General features: G+C 40.5%; 1 protein-coding gene across 2 annotated transcripts in view; it reads left to right on the top strand.

Moving 5' to 3' along the window:
* The window catches only part of LOC112103417 (uncharacterized protein C1orf21), a 197,646-nt gene that overhangs the window by 77,359 nt on the left and 96,607 nt on the right, over positions 1-23,680 (top strand). For both annotated transcript variants that reach the window (XM_024195153.1, XM_024195152.1), the window contains exon 2: positions 676-881. In XM_024195153.1, coding sequence (XP_024050921.1) covers positions 788-881 — 94 coding nt within the window. In that variant the 5' untranslated portion in view covers positions 676-787. The remainder of the gene's footprint in view (positions 1-675; positions 882-23,680) is intronic.

Here is a 23,680-nt window from a genome sequence, read left to right on the forward strand (position 1 = left end):
AATATATGTTCCATTCTATGCATCCGAAGAAGTGGGCTGTAGCCCACAAAAGCTTATGCTCTAATAAATTTGGTAGTCTCTAAGGGCTTGTCTATACTTACGCACTGGTTCGGCAGCAGGCAATCGAACTTCTGGGTTCGATTTATTGCGTCTTGTCTGGACGCGATAAATCGAACTCAGAAGTGCTCGCCGTCGACTCCGGTAATCCTGCTCGGCACGAGGAGTACGCGGAGTCGACGGGGGAGCCTGCCTGCCGCGTCTGGACCGCGGTAAGTTCGAACTAAGGTACGTCGACTTCAGCTACGTTATTCACGTAGCTGAAGTTGCGTACCTTAGTTCGAATTGGGGGGGTTAGTGTAGACCAGGCCTAAGGTGCCACAAGTACTCCTGTTCTTTTTGCGGATACAGACTAACACGGCTGCTACTCTGAAACCTAAGAAAATTAGCTTGATGGACAGATTATGAAAAGTAGCAAGAGAAGCAAATGTCTCTGATTTCTCATATGTGCTTCAGGGGGAAAAAATGTGCGTGTATTCTTTGAGACAGTGTTTTTCCTGCAGTTCTCTCCCCAAAATACCATCGTGATATTTTCCTGTTTGCCAAAAAGTGCAACCTTCTTAATGATGGCTTTCTGTCAATATGCTTAGAAATATTTTTCTCCTCTTATATCTGCAGGTAGAAGTGTCTTGACAACCAAGCAAGAAGGTGGATTATTTTTAAAACAATGCTTAGGCATCTGTAGAGATGATTTGTGGTTCAGTCCAGCTGGAGCTGACTGAATGAAGCTATGGGCTGTGCGTCAGCCAAGCATGTTTCTACTGTTCAAAATGAAGAGGAAGCTCAGAAGGGGAAGAACTACCAGAATGGAGATGTATTTGGTGGTGAGTGTTGTGGGATCTTATCTTGCTTACACATCATTAATGTTTTTGAAATTCTAATTGGCAGTCTCACCCTTCTTATGAACTAAGAATGAAAAAGAAAGTTGAACTGAATCATGACAATACTAGTGGAGTTATCACATCTAAGGGATAGTATTGGAAGAGTGTTGAAATTATGTTGTTGTTCGGATCAGATGTGAAATCAGAGCGTTTATTGCAGATCTATGGAACGTTCTGCTTCCAGCGATCTGAAGTATGGTATCATCTTCAACTCCACACAGTGTAGGGAAATTTAAGGGCAACCATTCACTTCGAATTCCCAAGTTATACATTTTATTTTTCTGCTATCAGGTGCCAAATGTAAAATTTGCTTTAAAACCCCTACTATGTAAGCAAAATAAATTCCCCAAACCCCTCCATCCCACTATAACAGGAGAAAAATGTCAAACCCTAAGTCTTCTAGAGAGCAGAATATGAAAGTACTGTAAAATTAGAAGTGGGAAGTTATCAATAATATTTAAATAACCTGTGAAGATTGAGGTGCTAGAGGAAGATTTTGAACATGGCATGGTAACATAAAGCTAATCTGTGTAGTTGGAAAGAAGATTGTTTTGAAATCAGAGTTTTGCCATGGTACTTAAATGCTAATTATGGTAACGTCAACATTGTGATTTTTTTTCAGACTCTATTAGCATATGTTTAACTATTTTTGTAATTGATGAGGAGTAGATTATGAAATGTGTTAAGAATGATTATAGAAAAATGTACACAATGTGAGGTTTCCAGGCCTGTCCAGACATTATAAGGAAACTATTTCCTACTAGCAAGATGATTTGGTATTGGATCCTTGGATTCAATATTCTTAAAATAGTTGCACTGCTATTTAGAATGCCAAGCGTCTCTTCTGTGGTGGTTGTTATAGCAATTATTTGTGCAGAATTAAGAATGCCATTCTGCAGTAGCAAAGCTATCACTGCTATTGAAGTAAGGAAGAAGGAGGAGCTTCACTTCAACCTGTCTGTTGAGGGTATGTTTATTCCCAGCAGCAGACACAAAGTAAAACTACCTCAAATTATATCTGTAATCTGAATTGAGGGTCTTCAAAAATGTGAACCTCTATGATGAGGGTGTTTTGGTTTGGGTTTTGTTTTTTTTGGTTCATGTTTTCCTTTACTATCTTGTAAGATGATACATTTGGAATTCTAATTTCAGTATTTGAACTTTTATATAATACAGACTTTATGGATATTAAGAGCAAAATTTCCTCTTTTGTTATTAAAGGAATATTAAGATAGATGTTAACTGATATTTAAGCAGTAAGACTAGTCAGACAATGCATTTCTGGGAGATTTTTTTCATTGCATGCCTTTAGTACACAGTAACACAAGGGCATATACCATAACTTCAGTCACATGAGAACCTAAATTATGTTTAAAAGGTAAGAGGAATTTGAGGGCACAAGGGATTGTAATGGGATGTAGAATCTTGCCCCTTTATGTTGACACTTTGCCACCCTGGGCTAGATATGAAGCTACTGAAAGTTATCGCCATCAGATGTTCAGGGGACTGTTTCAAATTTATTTCCTTTTCCATCTTCCTATAAAGAGTTTCCCATACCATCTTTGTTGTCAGTCTAGGCAGGCAATCTATGGTTTGGGGCCCCAATTCAGCAATCCATCCCTTCTCTCCAAAGCACTTCAAACACGTACTTAGGTCCCATTGAATTCAGTGGCACTTCAGCACATGCATAAATGCTTTGCTGGATTGGGGCTGGAATGCACCTAGAGACCAAGCTATCCTCTTATTTTTAGAAGTGGGCCCTTCAGATTAGGTTTGAGACATTTTGGAATGGCAGTATGGGCAGGGGGGGAGCCTTGCCTTTTTGCTGTCCTTGTTGCATCTGTTCTGTGGATCAACGGAACACATTGGTCTCCAGGTTTGGCAATGTGCCGTACTTCCGTGTGCATGGCATGTAAAATATGTCCTGCACAGTTTTTAATATAAAAAAGAGAGGGAGAAGTTTACACTTGAGCATAGGGTTTGTGCAACCTCATCAACAACCAATCAGAATTCCCTAGATTTCTAAGTCTGTTTCATAATAGACTGAACCTCTTGCTTCACTCCTCCTTTCATGTTTTAAATTATCCTGGGCAGTTGCATTGTGTAAGATGAATTGGATCTGACATTGCAAGGTTTTTTAAATTTCCTATTAAACATTTATGTTGTTAATCCAAAACAAAATTCCATCTGACACATCTGTAGAGTTATTCTTTCAGTAAAGGCAAAAAGAAATACACTAAGCACTGTATCAGAGAGCTGTCACAACCAATCCACTACAAGCATAGAGATTAGCAATGCTAGATTTTACTGTAGGATGTCACCTAGGGCAATGAATCTTAAATGTAGCTTCAAGGGATGTTGGTGGTCCATGGTGCCACAGCCACCACTGATTTGCTAACGGTGCTTCATAGCACTCAAGGGAGCCACAGCACTGCCAGTGCTCAGCCTCTCCCTCCTTCTGCCAGCTGCCGAAAAACTGCTGCATGTTCCCCCGTCAACAGCTGGGAGCCATAAAAGCAGCAGTACATCTGATCCAACCAATAGCTATGGGCAGGGCATTTCTGCAGACCATTGGGAGCTAAGCTTATCTTCAGGACAAACTAGGCAAAGTAAGACCAGGTTTGGATGGAGGAGAGAGACTGGGGAGCATACATCTGAAATGGAATGAGACTCTGAGGGAGAATGTTTTAGGTGCAGTTACATGAAGAAGAGAATGTGGGGAGTGAGGTGAAAGAGAAATAGAGATAATGAATAGCAGGAAGGAGGCTGATGCTATGGTCGCAGCATTGATTCTATACAAAGAGAAACCACAGAGATGCAAATGTATTTGTAATTAGTGATGCCCAAATCTGTAGTCATATCGGAGACTAATCTGTCACAAAAAGATCTATTCAAAAACAGGCAGTGGGGCTTTGTAGTTGCAAGAAGTCCACATGTACCTTGTTTAATTCTAACTGTGTTAATCGGGTCGTATAGAAAAATGCTCTGGCCAGATTTATGAAAGGCCAGGATACTTTTATGACCGCTAATAGCATTTGTAGCTATGCAAGATAAATTAAGGTAATCAAATCTCCTATTTTGGGGGAGATTTGGCTATGTACAGCATTGCACAGTTGCCTCTAAGTGCATCATTGTTTCACTTTCTTCCAAAGCATCAGGTTTTGGGTATTGCCAAAGCTGAGGTGTGAAACTGAATAGACCAACAGTCAGATCTGGTTTAATGAATCCTATAGTGTGTTTTTGAGCAAGAGTTCCCATCTGTTCTATACATACATCATAAATTAAAGGGTGAGATGAAGAATAATAAAAATTGCACCCTTGAATTAGTTAAAGACAGCTTTTTCCTTTACTCAATGCACAGCTTTTGTCTATTAAAGTTCAAATTACTTCTTGAAGCCAGGATTTTATGTGTGTGCCTACACACATCACTAATGCAAATGTAGGGAAATGCTATATCTTTTGGTGCTGGGATGTCTGAGGAATATTCTCTGGGGAGAGGGGATTTTGAATTTCATTCTGCTGGATGTTCCAACAAGTTATTCTAGGCTACATTTATCTACCTCACAGAGGGGTTCTGAGGATTAGATTGTCAGCACTGGTACAGTGCCTTGAAGATGTAAAAAGCTATATATAAGCTCTAAATACAAAGTTCCCTAGCTTTAAAATGTTTGCTTGCTCAGAGCCCTCAGTCATACTCCTTTATTTTAGGTGCCTTTTGTTTTATTATTATTTGTATGTTCAGTTCCTTCCTCAGACAGGTGAAAGAAGGAGAAATTTGAGAAATCTGTCCCGGATAACAAGCTGTGCTTGATTTCCATTTCAGCTTCTCTGATAGATGCTCCTGAGAGAACTTGAACGGCCATGTTAGGTGATGATGAGGAAGACAGGCTTAACTCATTGTTAGTGCTATTCTTCTCTTGGTGTTGAGTCTAATTTGAATGCACATGACATGCAATATTTTGCCCCTTGTTGCTCAGCTGGAGTCTGGAAAGCAGGTGACTTCCCCCTCACACTTTCTTCATAGAGTAGAGTCCCCTAACTGGGGCCCAGTAGTAAGTGCCTTCAATGTTGAGAGCTTGTAGGGTACAACCAGTCTGACTGTTTTTAGAATTGTGATGCTGAGCGACCAAGGAGAGGCAGTACAATCTTTCACTTGACTGTAGCCTACTCAGCTTTACTCAGCTCAGCCTGCTTGGTTTAGCCTTAGAGAATTTTTAGAGGGGTTCTGAGTCTTGTCAACATTGGAGTAATTTGGTGATGCAAACCCATCCCACACCTGTAATGCAATGCCCATCCACAAATGAAAATGCTGGCAACAGTGCACAACATTTCCACTGCTGTTATGGTTGCTCTTGCTCTGAGCTCTGTCTGCACTGAGAATTTTTAGCAATTCTACCTTTGGTCTAGCACTAGTACAGCCCCACCAATTGCAACCAGGGAAACACTAGAATAAACTGGGCAGTGCTGTTATCCCCACTATGCCATCTAACCCATAATGCTGTGGTAAAAAAGTTTAGACTGGTACCTAAACTATTGCTAGCATTAAGCACTACAGATGGAAAACATTATATCAAGAGCTAAGTGTTCTTGTTATTGTAACTAAAACTGGGTAGGTATCAATGGTCGGAGTGCTAATGTAAACAAGGTGTCATTGGTTGCTAGTGTGCTAATCACATGTCATCTAGACTTGCTCAGAGCAGGTTTAGATAAAAGTGGTGGTTTAAAACCACCTGGATGCTCCGCACTAGCTCTATTATCAATGGTAATTAGGGCTGTTGATTATTAATCATAGTTAACTCACGCGATTAACTCAAAAAAATTAACTGCGATTAATTGCAGTTTTAATCGCACTGTTACACAATAGAATTCCAATTGAAATTTATTAAATATTTGTGGATGTTTTTCTACATTTTCAAATATATTGATTTAAATTACAACACAGAAAACGAAGTGTACAGTGCTCACTTTATATTATTTTACTATTATAAATATTTGCACTGTAAAAATGATAAACTAAAGAAATAATAATTTTTCAATTCACCTCATACAAGTACCATAATGCAATCTCTTTATCGTGAAAATGCAACTTACAAATGTAGATTTTTTTTGTTATATAACTGCACTAAAAAACAAAATAATGTAAAACTTTAGAGCCTACAAGTCGACTCAGTCCTACTTCTTGTTCAGCCAATCGCTAAGACAAACAAGTTTGTTTACATTTATGGGAGATACTGCTCCTGGCTTCTTATTTACAATGTCACCTGATAGTGAGAACAGGCGTTCACATGACACTTCTGTAGCTGACATTGTAAGATATTTACGTGCCAGATACGCTAAACATTCGTATGCCCCTTCATGCTTCGGCCACCATTCCAGAAGACATGCTTCCATGCTGAAGATGCTTCTTAAAAAAATAATGCATTAATTTTTAACTGAACGCCTTGGGGGAGAATTGTATGTCTCCTGCTCTGTTTTACCCTCATTCTGCCATATATTTCGTGTTCTAGCAGTCTCGGACGATGACCCAGCACATGTTGTTCATTTTAAGAACACTTTCACTGCAGATTTGACAAAAGGCAAAGAAGGTACCAATGTGAGATTTCTAAAGATAGCTACAGCACTCGACCCAAGGTTTAGGAATCTGAAGTGCCTTCCAAAATCTGAGAGGGATGAGGTGTGGAGCATGATTTCAAAAGTCTTAAAAGAGCAACACTCTGATGCGTAAACTAGAGATCCCGAGCCACCAGAAAAGAAAATCAACCTTCTGCTGGTGGCATACAGGGTGGATAAAAATCAATGATTTAAAAAAATAAAAAATAAAAAAAAATCTGTTTTTAAATTAAATCAGATTTTTTTGATAAAATGCATTTTGAGGAAAAAACCTATCTAAAGATAGTTTTAATTAAGATACATTATAGCTCAAAGATATCTCATCATGGAATAGTGATTATAAATACTAATTCTATAATATGAGACCATATATTCATGGAATATTTAAGAAAAGTTTTGTAATTGAGTTCCAAAAGTTCCTGGATTAGGGACCCAATTTTATGGGGTTCCAGTGGCTTCTGTATAGATTATTTAGGTTAATCTTTCTATCTACCCAATGGGACTCAGTGCTCAGTCTAGAAGATATCATCAGAGATGCTTAGTTTTGCAGTTCTCAAACTGTGGATTTGTGTGTCCAGAGATAACATGCTTGTTAACAAAAGTCTGGAAATAAATGTGAGAAGGGAGGGACAGGCAGTAGAAACAAAAGTGAAACTGTTTGAGCAGCATATTCCAAAAGTCTTGAGGTCTTTCTGAGTGTAGCCTTCGTTGATTTGAGATCTACTGTACATTCTCTCACTAGAAGGGAGAACCTATAATGGCAGCAGGCTGTAAAAGAGACGCAGTTTGGGAATATTTTAATGAAGTTCCTCTACCTGTGTATAAGACAGGCATGCGTGCAAAATGCAAACAGTGCAACAAAGAAAAACTTGAATGCTTAACTAAATTCAAAAATTCATATGCTTGTTTTGTTAAAATATTATATGTTTGCTGTTGAAGAAAAAAGTCCAGAATACATAACGTTGTTTTAGTTAAATAAAACAATTTAAATGTCTGTCTGGTGATGTTCTCCTCCTAATTCAGCATGGCAAGAAAATCCTCCAAATATTAATGATAGTTCACCTCCCAATGACTTCATAAATATCTGCTTCAATTACCTTTGGTAAATGAAATAACCAAACAATCATTCATTTTCTGATATAGCTGTAAAACTAATCTAAAAAGTTTTCAAAATAAATCACTTAAAAAATGTATAGTGTGTACCTTCTAAAAATGAAACCTACATCTATCTCTGAGTTGTGAAGAATATGTATTAAGGTTATAACAACAAAGAAGAATGCACTTTTATGTAGAAATCCATGATTAAATCGAGTCTTCCTGAGGTGAATTAAATCAATTTAAATCAAATCCACGCAACATCTGACTCAGTTGATGAAAGTGAACATGCATCAGTCTGCACTGCTTTGGATCGTTATCAAGCAGAACCCGTCATCAGCATGGACACGTCCTCTGGAATGGTGGTTGAAGATGAAGGGACATATGAATCTTTAGCGCATCTGGCACGTAATTATCCTGCGACTCTGGCTACAACAGTGCCATGCAAACGTCTGTTCTCACTTTCAGGTAACATTGTAAACAAGAAGCAGGCAGCATTATCTTCTGCAAATGTAAACAAACTTCTTTGTCCGAGTGACTGGCTCAACAAGAAGTAGGACTGAGTGGACTTGTAGGCGCTAAAGTTTTACATTATTTTATTTTTGAATGTAGGTTTTTTTGTACATAATTCTACATTTGTAAGTTCAACTTTCATGATAAAGAGATTGGACTTGTATGAGGTGAATTGAAAAATACTATTTTTGTTTTTTACACCACAAATCTTTGTAATCAAAAATAAATATAAAGTGAGCATTGTACTCTTTGTGTTCTGTTTTGTAATTGAAATCAATATATTTGAAAATGTAGAAAACATCAAAAAAATTTAAATGGTATTCTATTATTATTTAGCAGTACGATTAATCACAATTAATTTTTTTAATTGCTTGAGAGCCCTAGTGGTGGTAATAGTGGGAAATTTAAGGCGTGGTGGGAATGCAATATAGGCACAGCGCAGGGCAATAAGGTTCCCGGCAGCAATCGATAGAAAAGAGCTGTAACAGGAATCAATTTAAAAAACACACCCACTCTGCCTGGATACAATTAAAAATAGATGCTTGCTGGGGTGGAGGACTTCTCTGCATAAAGCAGAGGAACTGCATGCAGATTTCTGGGTTGAAGGACCGGGAGATATCCAAATTTTGCTGGTCCCAGAACTGTAAATGGAGAACTGCCTTCAAGCTTTTGTTTTGGGATGAGTTTAAACCCATGGCACAAGGCTTAATTAATGCATAAAGAGATTGTAATAAAACTAATTCAAACTGTTTACACTTAGGGCATCAGGAAAATAATTCTGTTCCCCTGGCATAACTTCTGTTGGCATGAATAGGTGTTTTCCTGAACTCTGTCCAATCAGGATGCAGGAATTTCCATGTTAGGCTCCACCCCCTGCTGAGCTCTGTGCAGGCAGACTCCCCAGTTTCCTCTTACCTCCCATGAGCAAACAGCTGCTCCCTCAGGCTGAGATGCCTTATTGCTCTTTAGGCTGGAGAAGCAGGCAAAGAAGCCATCCAGAAACAACAAGCTCTAGCTCTTTGTTGTGTACCTGTATGCATACAGTACACCATGTTCCCATCTGTGCAGATCCCCTTTTCACCCTCAGTAGGTGACTGTGGATTGATCAGGAGCAGAGGGAAATCAGACCTCTCTGAGGGAGCAGGAGGTCTCTCTTAGGCTCCCTCCCCACCCTCAGCAGGAAGAAGAAGAAAAGGAAAACAGTTTCCAGGAGTAAGATGTCTGGATGTTTTTGCTTCTCATCTAGTGTAGATCAAGCCCCACTTCTAGGAAAGACATATCTACAGGCCATTGCCTGGATCATCCAGAATTACCCAGCTTTCCTCTGTCCCCCTTCATCACAATTTTCCAATAATTTCCCACGCTTACCTCATGGTAGATGGTCATTTCTCAAGGTAATGTGGTTACTAGTTAGGCCCACCACCTTCTTGTGACATTTTAAAATGTTCCAGACATACTAATATGTATGTAGTATCTAGTATGTAAGGTTTGCTGGACTTTTAAAATTATTGCAAGTTAAGATTCCTCTTAAGTACCTTATTATTTTAAGCATCTTATCCTCCAGCGTATATCTGCAGACCACGTTTGGTACAAATCTGTTTGACTAAGCTGGCTTCTGGAAGGATCAAAGCACATGTGACTGAGTCCTAGCCCTTACAAATATATAGAAAACAGGTTTCAACAGAACTTGAAGACATGAGCTGTTTTCTTGGACTGACAGCGGCCTACGATACAGTGTGGCACACTTCTCTTCTGGTAAAATTGTCAAGAGCTTTCCCAGCATGGGTGGTGGACATTGTTGAACTTCTACTTCATGACAGGTGTTTTCGCATACATACGGGAAACAGAACAAGCTAATTGAGAAGACAATCCAGTGGCTTGCCTGAGACTTTGTGCTTGTGCCCACCCTGTTCAATCTGTACACAAACGACCTGCCACTGACTCAGTCATGCAAGTTTATCTATGTCAGGGGACGGCAACCTTTCAGAAGTGGTGTGCCGAGTCTTCATTTATTCACTCAAATTTAAGGTTTCGCGTGCCAGTAATACATTTTAATGTTTTTAGAAGGTCTCTTTCTGTAAGTCTATAATATATAACTAAACTATTGTTGTATGTAAAGTAAATAAGGTTTAAGAAGCTTCATTTAAAATTAAATTAAAATGCAGAGCCCCCCGGACCGGTGGCCAGGACCTGGGCAGTGTGAGTGCCACTGAAAATCAGCTCGAGTGCCGCCTTTGGTACGCGTGCCATAGGTTGCCTACCCCTGATCTATGTAAATGACATCTGCTGTGGTACCCAGTCACACTCTTTCACCAAATTGGACAACATCTTGAACGCCAACCTGGCCAAGATGGCAGCCTAGTGTAGCAGTTGGTGCCTCCAACCAAGTGTGACTAAGACAGTTTTGAGCGTCTTCCACTCTACAATACAAGTGCTAAATGTAAGTTAGGTGTCCTCCTCAATGGAAAACGAGAGAAACACAAGGCAACACCGGTCTACCTTGGTGTCACGCTGGACCACTCTTTGACTTTCCATGACCATTTAAAAAAGGCTGATGCCAAAGTCAGGGCCAGGAATAATCTAACCAGCAAATTAGCCAGTTCGACATGGGGCACAGGCGCACAGACACTGCACATTGGATCTGGCACTGTGCTACTCTTCAGTAGAATATTGTGCCACTGTGTGGTGGTGTTCACCTCACACTAAAGTGGTCGACGTCGAATTGAACTTGACTATTGTATCATCACAGCCACCCTGCGCTTCACTCCTGTCCCATGGCTACCAGTTCTGAGCAGTATAACCCCTCCACACATTCATCGCAGAAAGTCTGCAGCCAGACTGGTGGAAAAGCTGTGTGCCAATCAAGGTGTCGCACTGTACATGGACATTTTCAGTCACCCCAGAGGATGACTTACGTCAAGGCATCCATTGTGGTTTCAACTGCCAGATCAGAATTTGTCAGCAGCAAGCTTGTGACACAATGATTGGTTGGCTAAAGACGTTTGGAATGGTTTCCTCGTCGCTGATCCGACCGTTCGACCTCCGGGATTTGACCTGCCATATCATCTTTGGGCTCCACTGAACAGATTCCCACTGGCCAATGAATGTGTACCGCCAACCTCTACACATGGGGTCTGCGCGACAACCCACTTCGTCAATGTGGCCTCCATCCATCAATGGTTCTTGTTGTTAAGTGTCAACTGACTAGCCTTAGGGCCCTTCATTCTGCTGATGAAGCTGCTGTCAGGTGGCTCAGGAAGCACTGCAAACACTAGAAGAAGTGCCTTATTGACCCCCATGCTCTTCAACTTTTGAAGCTGTTTTAAATTACGCAGAGAAACTGAACTGCAAAGTTTACTGTGCACTTGCATCGCCAGTTTTCTAAGGATTAGATGAAACCAAGAAAGCAAACCAAAGCCTCTGTGTCTGTTTTAGAGAAACTTCAGTGCACAGAACTAGGGAATCAATTTCCCTTAAGCTAAGCTTGTTCCTTAGGTCTCATTGATTTCTACAAACAAGGTGGATTTAACCAATATTTTTTTCCTGGCTGTGTGTCTGCAAAATTTCTGATAGGAACATCTATATAAGGTTTTATTGTAGTGCCCATTGCTGTATTATTTAAGCATTACATTTAAGGACATATAAGACAATCATACACAGAACTCGAAAACATCTGATGGATTTTTCTTAAAATATAAAAATGAATAAATAGAAATGTGTCTCTAGGCAGAGAGGAATATACAGAGTTCAGCCCATAGGAATTTTGCTTGAGAAAGTTATGATAAACTGAAAAAGAGGGTCATTATGGAACTTACATCTTATCCTTAACTACAGCAGTCCCTCCTGCTCCTGCTGCAATATATATAATTGAAATAATTGAGTTAACAAGCCAATCAAACAGATGTTCTAGAAAAGACTGAGTATAATATGAGTATGCCTTGCTTGACTCTAAAGATTTTAAAATCCCTCTATTAAGGATAGTAACAATAAATCTTCCTTTATTCAACATTTAATTTAAAAGCTTATTGTCAATGCCATACATAAGTACTATAATAATGTAAATAGCAACAAAGAGCAAAATGCTATAATGGAGGCTTGAACGTTGTCATGTTCAACATATTGTTTCATTGTGTAACATCTGTCATAAGTGTTATTTTTTCATAGAAGAAATTGTTATTCATCTTTGGGGGCATATTGATCTACTAGAGTTATCAAACCATTTAGTATGTGTAATAAATAACCATGTTTATTACAGAAAGAACTAAGTTAGGAAATGGTTTTAGTTTCTGTCTATTAATCTGTCTCTGGTGTATTCATTTTCACAACATCCCTGAGAGATAGGACAGCATTTGTTTTACAGAGGACAACTGAGGCCCAGTGAGACTGAGTGACTTGCCCAAGGTAACACACAAAGTCTTTAGCAGAGCAGGGAATTGTATGTGGATCTCCCATATTCCACACTAGCACTCTAACCAGTGGCCTATCTTTCCTCTCTTCTTCTTTTCTTCACCATTTTTCTCTGTGTTCATCATCTTTACCCTGAACCTTTGTAATGCTATCTGCAACTCCTGCAGAAAAACCTAGCATGTCCCCCCCCCCTCCAAATATTGACCCGATTCCATGGTTCCAAACAGTTTGGTACAAATCTGATTGATTTTTATTAACAAAATTACCAAATATCTCCCCACAACAGGAGGGGCTCACTTTAACCACCAAATGAAGTCAGTTCAGATTAACCATCAAAAACAAGTCTGCTGATTTGAGACATTGGTTCAACTAGAGCAGCCACAAAGAAATATTTATTTGGATCTTGCTCAACCAAGACATAGAAATGAAAATAAATAAATCTTTTGGATGCAAGTAGTAGGCCCTCTCATGGGACTTTCAAAACCAGGATTCCAACCTTCTTCCCTCACACTCCCATTTGTTGAAAGTCATCTGTAAACCAAGCTGTTTGCTCTCCTCTCCATCTCAAATGTAGCACCAGGAGCACATGGGTGTTTCATTTTGGAATCTTCTCTGCATCCAGAGATTACTTCATTTCCTCTTATCTTTAGCCAGTATAGTAGAACCACAGAGTTAAGAACACCAGAGTTACGAACTAACCAGTCAACCACACACCTCAGTTGGAACCGGAAGTATGCAATCAGGCAGCAGCAGAGACAAAAAAAACCCTAAACAAATATAGTACAGTACTGCATTATACATAAACTACTTAAAAAATAAAGGGAAAGCAGCATTTTTCTTCTGTATAGTAAAGTTTCAAAGTTGTATTAAGTCAATGTTCAGTTGTAAACTTTTGAAAGAACAACCATAATGTTTTGTTCAGTTATGAACAACCTCCATTCCTGAGGTGTTCGTAACTCTGAGGTTCTACTGTATTTAGCAGAGCACTTAAGCCCATACTTAGGTCCCATTGGAGAGGTTGAGAGGTTCTTTGCGAGGAAGCAAGTGTGTTGCTGGGCGAGACTAAAATATATTGGTAACAGTATGTGGAAGGACATTGTACAGCACCTTCTAACATTAATGCCAGGCTTTAAAATCCCTCACTTTTCATGAGCACTAAATCATAAAATTTTATGATCACACAATAAAATGGGGGGAGGGAAACCACAAGAGTCAAAACAGAAAATCTAGAAGAATGATACGGCACTGTGCTCTCATTAGAACAAAATGAGATTTATCAGCCAAACAATTTATACCCTTCTTTTCTCTTTTTGATTAGATTTTCCCTTATTTTCCTCTCAACAGACACAGTTTGATACTGAAGACACATTGTCCAGGAAGAGAAACACCCCCCCCCCATACTGTAATAAAATTACAGTTGTTATCAAAGTTTATGGTTTATTTGTTTAACCAGGAGAATGCCCTTGACAAATTTATTTACATGGAGATCTAACAAGGAAGCTGCTGAACTTAAAATTAAAAAATTCAAATCCAATTTAGATATTTACTGGTGATTAGTGTAGGCAAAGTAAACACCTTCCTCATGAATTCAGACTACTTTGCATTTTCCAACTTTTTTTTCTGAAAAGTGGCCCACTATAATGCCTTTTTACAAGTTTAAAACACTCCCAGAATATGTATCTATTTCAATGGATTATTAAATATAAAAAGGTACTTACAGAATAGCAACAAAATGGACTGTTCATGCTACTACAGCAAGTAAATATATAGTAGGAAACAGAATCAATAAGATCCTTTCATGCCAGACATAACAGGCCAATTTCTTTACATTAATCATGACTTTTGTGTAGTGATAGTAGTAAAATTGTCCTTTCTCTTCCCCTCCCCATTTCTTTTTTCTACTTACTTCCAAGTAGAGCAGTTTTGAGCTGGTAGTCACTAAAGGCCTGATCCAAAACCCAGTGAAGTCAATGGAAAGGATCCTGTTGACTTCAGTGGGTTTTGGATCAGGCTCCAGGAAACAATAAACATAAGATGCTCCGCCACTTTAACAGCATCACTTTTCAGTGTGTGGCTTCACTAATACCCCATGAAGGAAAATTATTTCCAAGTTAGTGGTAGAATGGTTCTTTATTAGAAAGGTTATTGGAATATCAAATGATCTTATTTAGTTCTGAATTTTTTCTACTGTCCTGAGATGCTCCAGCCATGTCAGATCACCATGTTTGAAGATTAATCCCATCCCTAAATGGGTGCAGTACTCTTGCCCCCACCCTCACCCCCATGAGTGATCTGAGTAAATAATAGTAATAAGATATACATGCACACATCTAGGGTTACCATATGTCCTGGTTTTCCTGGACATGACCTCTTTTGTGATCCTCTTCCTGGGTGTATTTTTCAAATAAGAGGCAATGTCCTGGATTTTTGTGGAGCAGACATTGCGGCTCAGAAAGAGCTGTCTCCGTGCCCTCCCCTGCAGTCGCCCACCCAGGCACCAGCTCCCATCCCTGGGATGGGAGAGAGGCCCATAGGGAGGCACTGACAGTCGGGCCAGTGCTGCGTCCTGGGCCTGCGCAAGCCACCTTGCCACCAGAACAGGGAGCATGACACTGCTCCCCACCTTGAGAGTGAGGCCGCATGTTTCCTCTTTAGCACTCCCAACTACTCCCTCCAGCATCGCCAAACAGTAACACCCCCTTCTAACTTCCCCTCCCCCTCCGGCAGTGTCCTCCTTTTGGGAACCTGAAATATGATAACCCTATGCATATCCAGGGCAGAGGTAGTAATAATCACTTTCTCCAGTGTGCTTTATATATTAATAATGATGATTTATATTATGGAAGCTCCCAAAGGCCCCAATCAGGATTGGAGCCCCATTGTGCTAGGAATTGTATAAACACAGATGAAGAGATGACTTCCCTACCCTCTTAATATCTAATTCAGTGGTTGCCAACTTTTTTATAGTATGGCCCCCATGTTACAACAGGACCACGCTCCCATCTAGCCATAAAGAAAGGGGAAATAATCGCGACTCTCAGAAGCTATTCATGTCCACCTCGATTGAGGGCCCATGTTCTAGTTAGTAGGTTATCTGAGAAGATGCACTGAAACAAATCAAAGCTACTCTGTGTGTTACGGAAATGTTCTCAATTGCTGGCAAGTTGTAGAATCACATCACTACTGTCCAGCTATGTTGTAATGCTCTTCCTGAGAAGTACTTCATTTACTGTATATGAATCAGAGTGGATAATAGCTGGTTCACCTTATCATGTCTTCCAGTTTTTGGCCACCAATCCAAAAGGTGATCAATAAAGAAAAAATGCATACTCGAAGCTAGCTCTCTCCTTGTTGTTTCAAGTCTCCTCATTAAAAAAGACATCAGAGAGAAACCAAATAAGATTCCCTTTCCCAAACAGAAAGCAATGTTTGGCCGTATAAAAGTCATTGTTGATGTTTTTATCTGTAATCTAAGAACAAATTGCCAAATGTGTATGAAATAGGTTTTTTATTTTGTGTTGTGGCTTATTATATTTATTCCATCAAAATCACATTGATAAATAGTGTCTGTTCTTCAGCTTCAAATATATTTCTTACAACTGTAAAAAAAAATTTTGGTATCCAGGCAGGGGATTTGAAAGTTAAGTATCTGCTGAAAGTTTTTTTTCTTTTTCCTTTGGCCCTGGTACAGATTTTAAAACATCAAATGCTTAATCTAAAAATGTTTACTTTTAGCTCAGGCGGAGTTTGAAAATGTGTTATGATTAGTTACAAAGCAGGAAAATTATTTTTTTCCAACATTTTTGAAACCTCACATTTCTAAATTGCTCAGGGGCATGTTTAAAATGTCAAATGTTTTGAAAACAATTGGATATGAAGCAGATCAGGTATCCATATATTAACTGTATAGACCAAAGACTTAGTAGATGTCCTGCAGCACCAGTTAATCACCTTGCAATGTTTTCATCTCCTCATTGTGATGTTAAATGAGTAAATGATACTGCAGTGTCATAATACATAAAGTAAATAAATGTGTGTAAATACCTATAAGACACTTCTAATATAATTATCTGTATTACAATAGTGCATAGACTTCCTGTGTGATCTCAAGATCCCATTGTAATGATTATACATTTGTAAGAAGAGACAGTCTCTGCTCCAAGCAGCCTACAATCTAAATACAGAAGACAAAGAGCGGGGGGAAGAGGTAGTGGTATCCCCATTTTACAGATGGGGAGCTAAGGCATGTTGATTAAGTGACTGCCCTGCAAGTTGATAAACGATATAAACTCAGCCTGAACCTCTCTCTGCTCCAGTAGCCCAAAGAGATGTATATGTGGATGAGGACAGGCAGCATTTGTTCTCCTTGCAGTTGGGCCAAAGGAGGGCAGCTTTAATTTGCAGTCATGGCTCTGCAGGAGCTCCAGGAGGGAATATATTAGATCAGTGCATTCCTGGTGAAGTCTCCTGTACTGACTTAACAGTACCACCCCAGAGGCAGAGGAGGAGGGGTGCAAGCATTCTGAGTTGTTGGATCCCTCCTCCCAGTCCTAGTCCTATATTTTCAATTGTCTTTGACTGAGCTCTTTAACGAGCATCCTTTTGTGTGCATGTCAAAAGTATATTACATTAGTGTCTATCAGGGCCAGATCTGTTTGTCCCCATTTGCTGGGAGAAATCAGGAAATGTTCATGGCAGCCTTTATGCCTAAGGGAGTCCTTTTATCTTAAGTTTAAGACAAACTCAGTTTTCTCAGAACAGGATGCAAGGTTAAGTCTTTTGAAAGACTTTTGAAAGAATATCTTTTCGCATGATATTCTTATCGACAAACTAGGCAAATACAATTTAGATGGGGCTACTATAAAGTGGGTGCATAACTGGCTGGATAACCGTACTCAGAGAGTTGTTATTAATGGTTCCCAATCCTGCTGGAAAGGCATAATGAGTGGGGTTCCGCAGGGGTCTGTTTTGGGACCGGCTCTGTTCAATATCTTCATTAACGACTTAGATATTGGTATAGAAAGTACGCTTATTAAGTTTGCGGATGATACCAAACTGGGAGGGATTGCAACTGCTTTGGAGGACAGGGTCATAATTCAAAATGATCTGGACAAATTGGAGAAATGGTCTGAGTTAAACAGGATGAAGTTTAACAAAGACAAATGCAAAGTGCTCCACTTAGGAAGAAAAAATCAGTTTCACACATACAAAATGGGAAGAGACTGTCTAGGAAGGAGTACGGCAGAAAGGGATCTAGGGGTTATAGTGGACCACAAGCTAAATATGAGTCAACAGTGTGATGCTGTTGCAAAAAAAGCAAACGTGATTCTGGGATGTATTAACAGGTGTGTTGTGAGCAAGACACGAGAAGTCATTCTTCCGCTCTACTCTGCTCTGGTTAGGCCTCAGCTGGAGTATTGTGTCCAGTTCTGGGCACCGCATTTCAAGAAAGATGTGGAGAAATTGGAAAGGGTCCAGAGAAGAGCAACAAGAATGATTAAAGGTCTTGAGAACATGACCTATGAAGGAAGACTGAAAGAATTGGGTTTGTTTAGTTTGGAAAAGAGAAGACTGAGAGGGGACATGATAGCAGTTTTCAGGTATCTAAAAGGGTGTCATAAGGAGGAGGGAGAAAACTTGTTCACCTTAGCCTCTGAGGATAGAACAAGAAGCAATGGGCTTAAACTGCAGCAAGGGAGGTCTAGGTTGGACATTAGGAAAAAGTTCCTAACTGTCAGGGTGGTTAAACACTGGAATAAATTGCCTAGGGAGGTTGTGGAATCTCCATCTCTGGAGATATTTAAGAGTAGGTTAGATAAATGTCTATCAGGGATGGTCTAGACAATATTTGGTCCTGCCATGCGGGCAGGGGACTGGACTCGATGACCTCTCGAGGTCCCTTCCAGTCCTAGAATCTATGAATCTATGAAACTCATTACATCAATATGCTATTCTAATTTTGAAGTAGAAATATTTATTGATGTATAAATAAAAATATAAGGAAAATACACCCAGCTGATAGACATTTGCACAAACTGATGTGTGCGCAACCAAAGTGTCTTTGCAGCCTGTCCACTATATAATGCTTGTTGCTAAAAAAAACCTGCTTTAAATATATATTTATCCTATATGCCAGTGGAACATTTTTTTTTTAAATAAACACACAAAAGACCTGCCCAATTACATATTTCTCCAAGACATTGAACCATTCCGGTTTTTTTGGATAAGCAATATTTTATATATTCCAGGGACTGAAAATTACATTGGCCTGCTGAAGCTCAAGCAGAGCTAGAATGTGTCTGTCTACCCACACTGAGAAGTGCCTTCCCAGCTTCTGTGTCCATGTCCCTTTATTTATAAACTAGTGGAGTAGGAATAGGACTAAAGAAGAGAAATAGTAGGTGAGCAGTATTTGAAAGGCAAAGCAACTAATAAATAAAGGTGTAAAACCTGCCTTTCATCAACAATAGGTCCATGTTTTTACTAAAATCACACACAACACTCTCTGTTGCACAAAAAAGTTGCTTTAAATATATATTTAAATATATTTCAAAACAATTTATAAACAATCAAATCTTCTCAGAATTACTGGGAGGGAGGTATTCTTATTTTACAGATGAATTAACTAAATACAGAGCAGTTAAGTTATGAGCACAAGGTCACACAAAGAGTCTGTGGCAGATGGGAATAAAACCCAGGAAACCATTCTAATCACTAAACCACAGTGACCCTAAGAAACTATTTTACCTGAGTGGTTACATAATTTCCTAATGTAAGGCTTTACCTATCTAACCTTCTAGGTTTTACTATAATCCTGATGAATAACTATCCAGTTATATCATACAAATTTAGTGAATGTATTCTGATTACATTAAAACCTTCTGAATTAAGTTGGTAGGGCTGGAAGAGCAAAGTGAAGGGTCTGAGTATGGTGCCATCATCCCAACTTTTCAGACAACTCTTTTTGGTACCAAACAGAAGGGTGCCAACTAAAACAATCTAGAGAGAACAGTACACCTAGAGTGGAAAGGTTATTTCAGTTGCATTTGGCTGCTGAAGCTTCAAATTTTCCTTCAAGAAAGCTGGCCTACTAAATTAATAGATAGAGGGCTGTATGTGTTTTAAATCCTCATGTGTAAAGAGCTCCGAGTCCCTGTTGGATCTCTGCCGTTCTTCGCCTCCCATCCCCCACTAGCAATGGCCCTCTCCACTACTACATTGCAGCATTCATCATTCCATCAGAGAGCTGGACAGGGACTTCTTTCAGACACTAGTTGAAGCCACTCTTTTTCAGTGCTGCCACTACTGAGCAGCATAAGGGACATACATTAACCTTGCGCATACAGTGAGACTGCCTCTGTAGCCCAGCTGGACAAGGTGTCAAGATAGCAAGATCTCCCATGGTGCTGCAGCCCTACCACTAGCCCATATGAGCTAAGAATTATTAACTCCCACCCCCAGATTTACCTAACAAGATATTCTCTGGTGCTTTGTAAATAAATACCTGATGCCTCTTTATCTGGCAAGTAATTAGGCTGTATTCTTAATGAGTCAACTGTTAAACAAGACTGTCAGCCCACAAAATATGAATTTAAAAATGTACTTTCATATTCTTCCTGTTATAGAGCTTCCTCCTATTAATGTAATATTAATCTATCAGGGCATATTGTTCATGCAGCATGGAAAAGAATACCCCTTCTCACCAGCTATTTAATTTTATTAATTGCAATCTGTTCATTTTAATGGATAGAATAATTAATCATTGAAGTCTCATGAGGAGTTGAAGCAGCTCGTTACTGCTAACATTTCTCTTCAGTAAACCAAAGCCAAAAAAGAGTAATTGAAACTTATAACACACAGCACAAATCTTCCAGACATAAAAGATATACCAGTTAATAAAATGTCTTTAGTTACGGGCCATATAAATAGCTGTAAAGTTAACTCACTTTAGCACACAGCATAACGTTTCCCTTCTGTAGGCATCAATGACTGGCGGCAAAACTGTGAGTTATTGCATTACCTTTGAGAGCCACCTACTCTCTACAGGAGCACCCATTTTACAGATCTTCTTTCAAAGACACTACAGACAAAATTATGCCTCCTACAGGACAGTAGTGCACTGAGCAGCAGGCACACCATCTAAACAACCAATGACACTGAGGAGAGCACATAGGCAAGCAGTTCTTGCTACACATTTTATACAGTGCTCTCCTACCCCAACACAGTTGTTAGTCTGCCCTCCCCAGTCTATCCCACATACAATCCTCTGGAACCTCTAGTACTTCTGACAGCTTTGTTTACTGTCTACACTCCCTGTATCCTTTCAACCAAATCACAGCTTCCTCTAATCAGGTACATAGTGAGGGCACAGATGCTAGGCATACTGATTTCCTCTCCACACTCCTTCCCAAAGAATGCAACATATGAAAGGTGTGGGAGAGGGAAAACTCTCAATGTATGTACAGTTTTTATATAATATATATATACGTGTGCGCACACACACACACATTAGTGAAAAAAATGACTGGTTCTGAGTGTATTTACTCTGGTTTGCCAAGTGTTTCTAGTAGGGCTGACCCAAAAAACAAAAGTTCCATTTTTAGTGAAAAATTTTTGAGGTTTTGACATTTAGTTTCATTTGGCATCAAAACAGAGAGCTTTCAAAAATTTTCACAAAAATGAGAGAGAGAGAGTGAGAGCGCAAGCAACCAACCACCCCCCAATAGTTCAAGCACTCACCTAAGACATGGTAAAACCCTGTTCTGAATGTTAATTTAGGTAAATTCTATGCTATAAAAAGCCTACCTAATTCTTATCTTCATTTTTATTTTTTAAATGCCCAGAAGAATTCTGAAACTTTAGCTGCCAGAATCATGATAAGAGCTAGAAACATTTATACCCCATTTGTCAACTGAGATTCCAAGCTCTTTTCTGACAGTGTTGTAATATTGGCTGCTAAAAAGGGGAGGAGAAAGAGATGCTTAAAAGTCACCTCATTCTGATTTCCGAGTCCACTGTCTCATGGCTAGAAATGAAAGCTGTGTGGCATTGCAAGATCCCTTCCACCCAGCAGCATTTAGCATTTTGTTTTTATAGCCCTGATGGTTCATGAAATATCAGATGGTAAAGTTTCACTGGTCCCCGAATGTAGCAATTTTTTGGGAATAGATCCAAGACTGAATATAGCCAGTTCTAAACCTCATCAAACTAGTGTAATTTTCAGTCCTTGTAATGTATAAAATATTGCATACCCTAAAAAAAACAGAATGGTTCAGAGTCTTAGAGAAATATGTAATTGGGCAGGTCTTTTGTGTGTTTATGAAAAAAAACAAACATTTCACAGGACTCCTAGCATTTAGGATAAATATATATTTAAAGCAGCTTTTTAGGTGCAATAGAAAGTGGTGTGTATATTTCACTTATTAGTAAAAAAATTGATCTACTGTTGATGAAGGGTAGGTTTTACACCTTGATTTGTTATTTGCTTTGCCTTTCAAGCACTACTCAAGTGCCACGTCTCTTCCCCAGTCCTCTTCCTATGCCACTAGCTTATAAATTAGGGGACGTCTACACAGCAGCTGGTAGGATGCTTCCCGGAGTGGGCAGACAGACACATGCCAGCTCTGCTTGAGCTGGTATGCTAAAAATAACAGTTTGACTGCAGCAGCACAGATAGGGGCTTGGGCTAACCACCCGAGTCTGTACCCATAGGACTGGGCAGGGTGGTACTCGGGTAGTTATCCTGAGCTGCTGCCCATGCTGCTGCTGCCACACTATTTTTAACACACTAGCTCAAGCAGAAAAAAACGTGTCTGTTTACCTATGCTGTGAAGCACCCTCCCAGCTACTGTGTAGTCACACCCTATGTAAGAGATTTATCTGTGTAAGGTCTGCTCCTTGTTCTCTGTTTTTATCGTTCCTGAGTGATGCAAGGTTTTCTTTGGGATAGAGTCACTGTCTTTATATGTACTTATAAACGTCCAGACCAGGGGTCGGCAACCTTTCAGAAGTGGTGTGCTGTGTCTTCATTTATTCACTTTAATTTAAGGTTTTGCATGCCAGTAATACATTTTAACATTTTTTAGAAGGTCTCTCTATATACGTCTATATATTATATAACTAAACTACTGTTGTATATAAAGTAAACAAGGTTTTCAAAATGTTTAAGAAGCTTCATTTAGAATTAAATTAAAATACTGATTTTACGCCGCCAGCCTGCTCAGCCCGCTGCCAGCCTGGGGTTCCGTTCACCTAGACCGGCAGAAGGCTGAGCGGGGCCTGCGGCCGGGACCCCAGACTGGCGGCGGGCTGAACGGGGCCGGCACCCCAGAGCAGCAGCAGGCTGAGTGGCTCAGCCCGCTGCTGGTCTGGGGTTCCGTCCGCTGGCTCCTGCCAGCCAGGGTCCCGGCTGCCGGCCCCGCTCAGCCCGCTGCCGGTCTGGGGTCCCAGCCCTGCCCACATAGAGTGGGTACCTTCTCCCTGGTTCTGGCCCATTCTTTTCCTCTCTCTGCACTGAGCTGAGGGTAGGGGTGCACTGAGCACAGGGCTGGGAGTGAAGGAGCAGGCTGGGGGTTGGGGTGCAGGGTCTGGCCAGGAGTTAGAATGAGGGAGGGGGCTCAGGATTGGGGCAGGAGGTTTGGGTGGGGAGTGCTTACCTGGGCAGCTCCCATTTGGTGCGAGGGATGCAGGTGGGAATGTGGGGGGTGCAAGAGTCAGGGCAGAGGGTGTGGGGGGGCTGGGTATGTGTGGGGAGTGCAGGAGTCAGGGCAGGCTGTGTGTGAGGAGGGTGCAGGAGTCGGCAGAGGGCTGGGGGCGTGTGAGGGGGGTGCAGGAGTCAAGGCATGGGGTGTGGGGGGCTGGGTATGTGTGGGGGGTGCCAGAGTCAGGGCAGGGGTTGGAGTGTGAGGGGGATGCAGGGGTCAGGGCAGAGGGCTGGGGGCGTGAGGGGGTGCAGGAGTCAGGGCAGGGTTGAGGGGGGCTGGGTATGTGTGGGGAGTGCAGGAGTCAGGGCAGGGTGTGTGTGAGGAGGGTGCAGGAGTCAGGGCAGAGGGCTGGGGGCGTGTGAGGGGGGTGCAGGACTCAGGGCATGGGGTGTGGGGGGGGCTGAGTATATGTGG

This window comes from Terrapene carolina, unplaced genomic scaffold (assembly GCF_002925995.2).
Source record: "Terrapene carolina triunguis isolate 2854851 unplaced genomic scaffold, T_m_triunguis-2.0 Scaffold210, whole genome shotgun sequence".
NCBI classification, from domain to species: domain Eukaryota; kingdom Metazoa; phylum Chordata; order Testudines; family Emydidae; genus Terrapene; species Terrapene triunguis.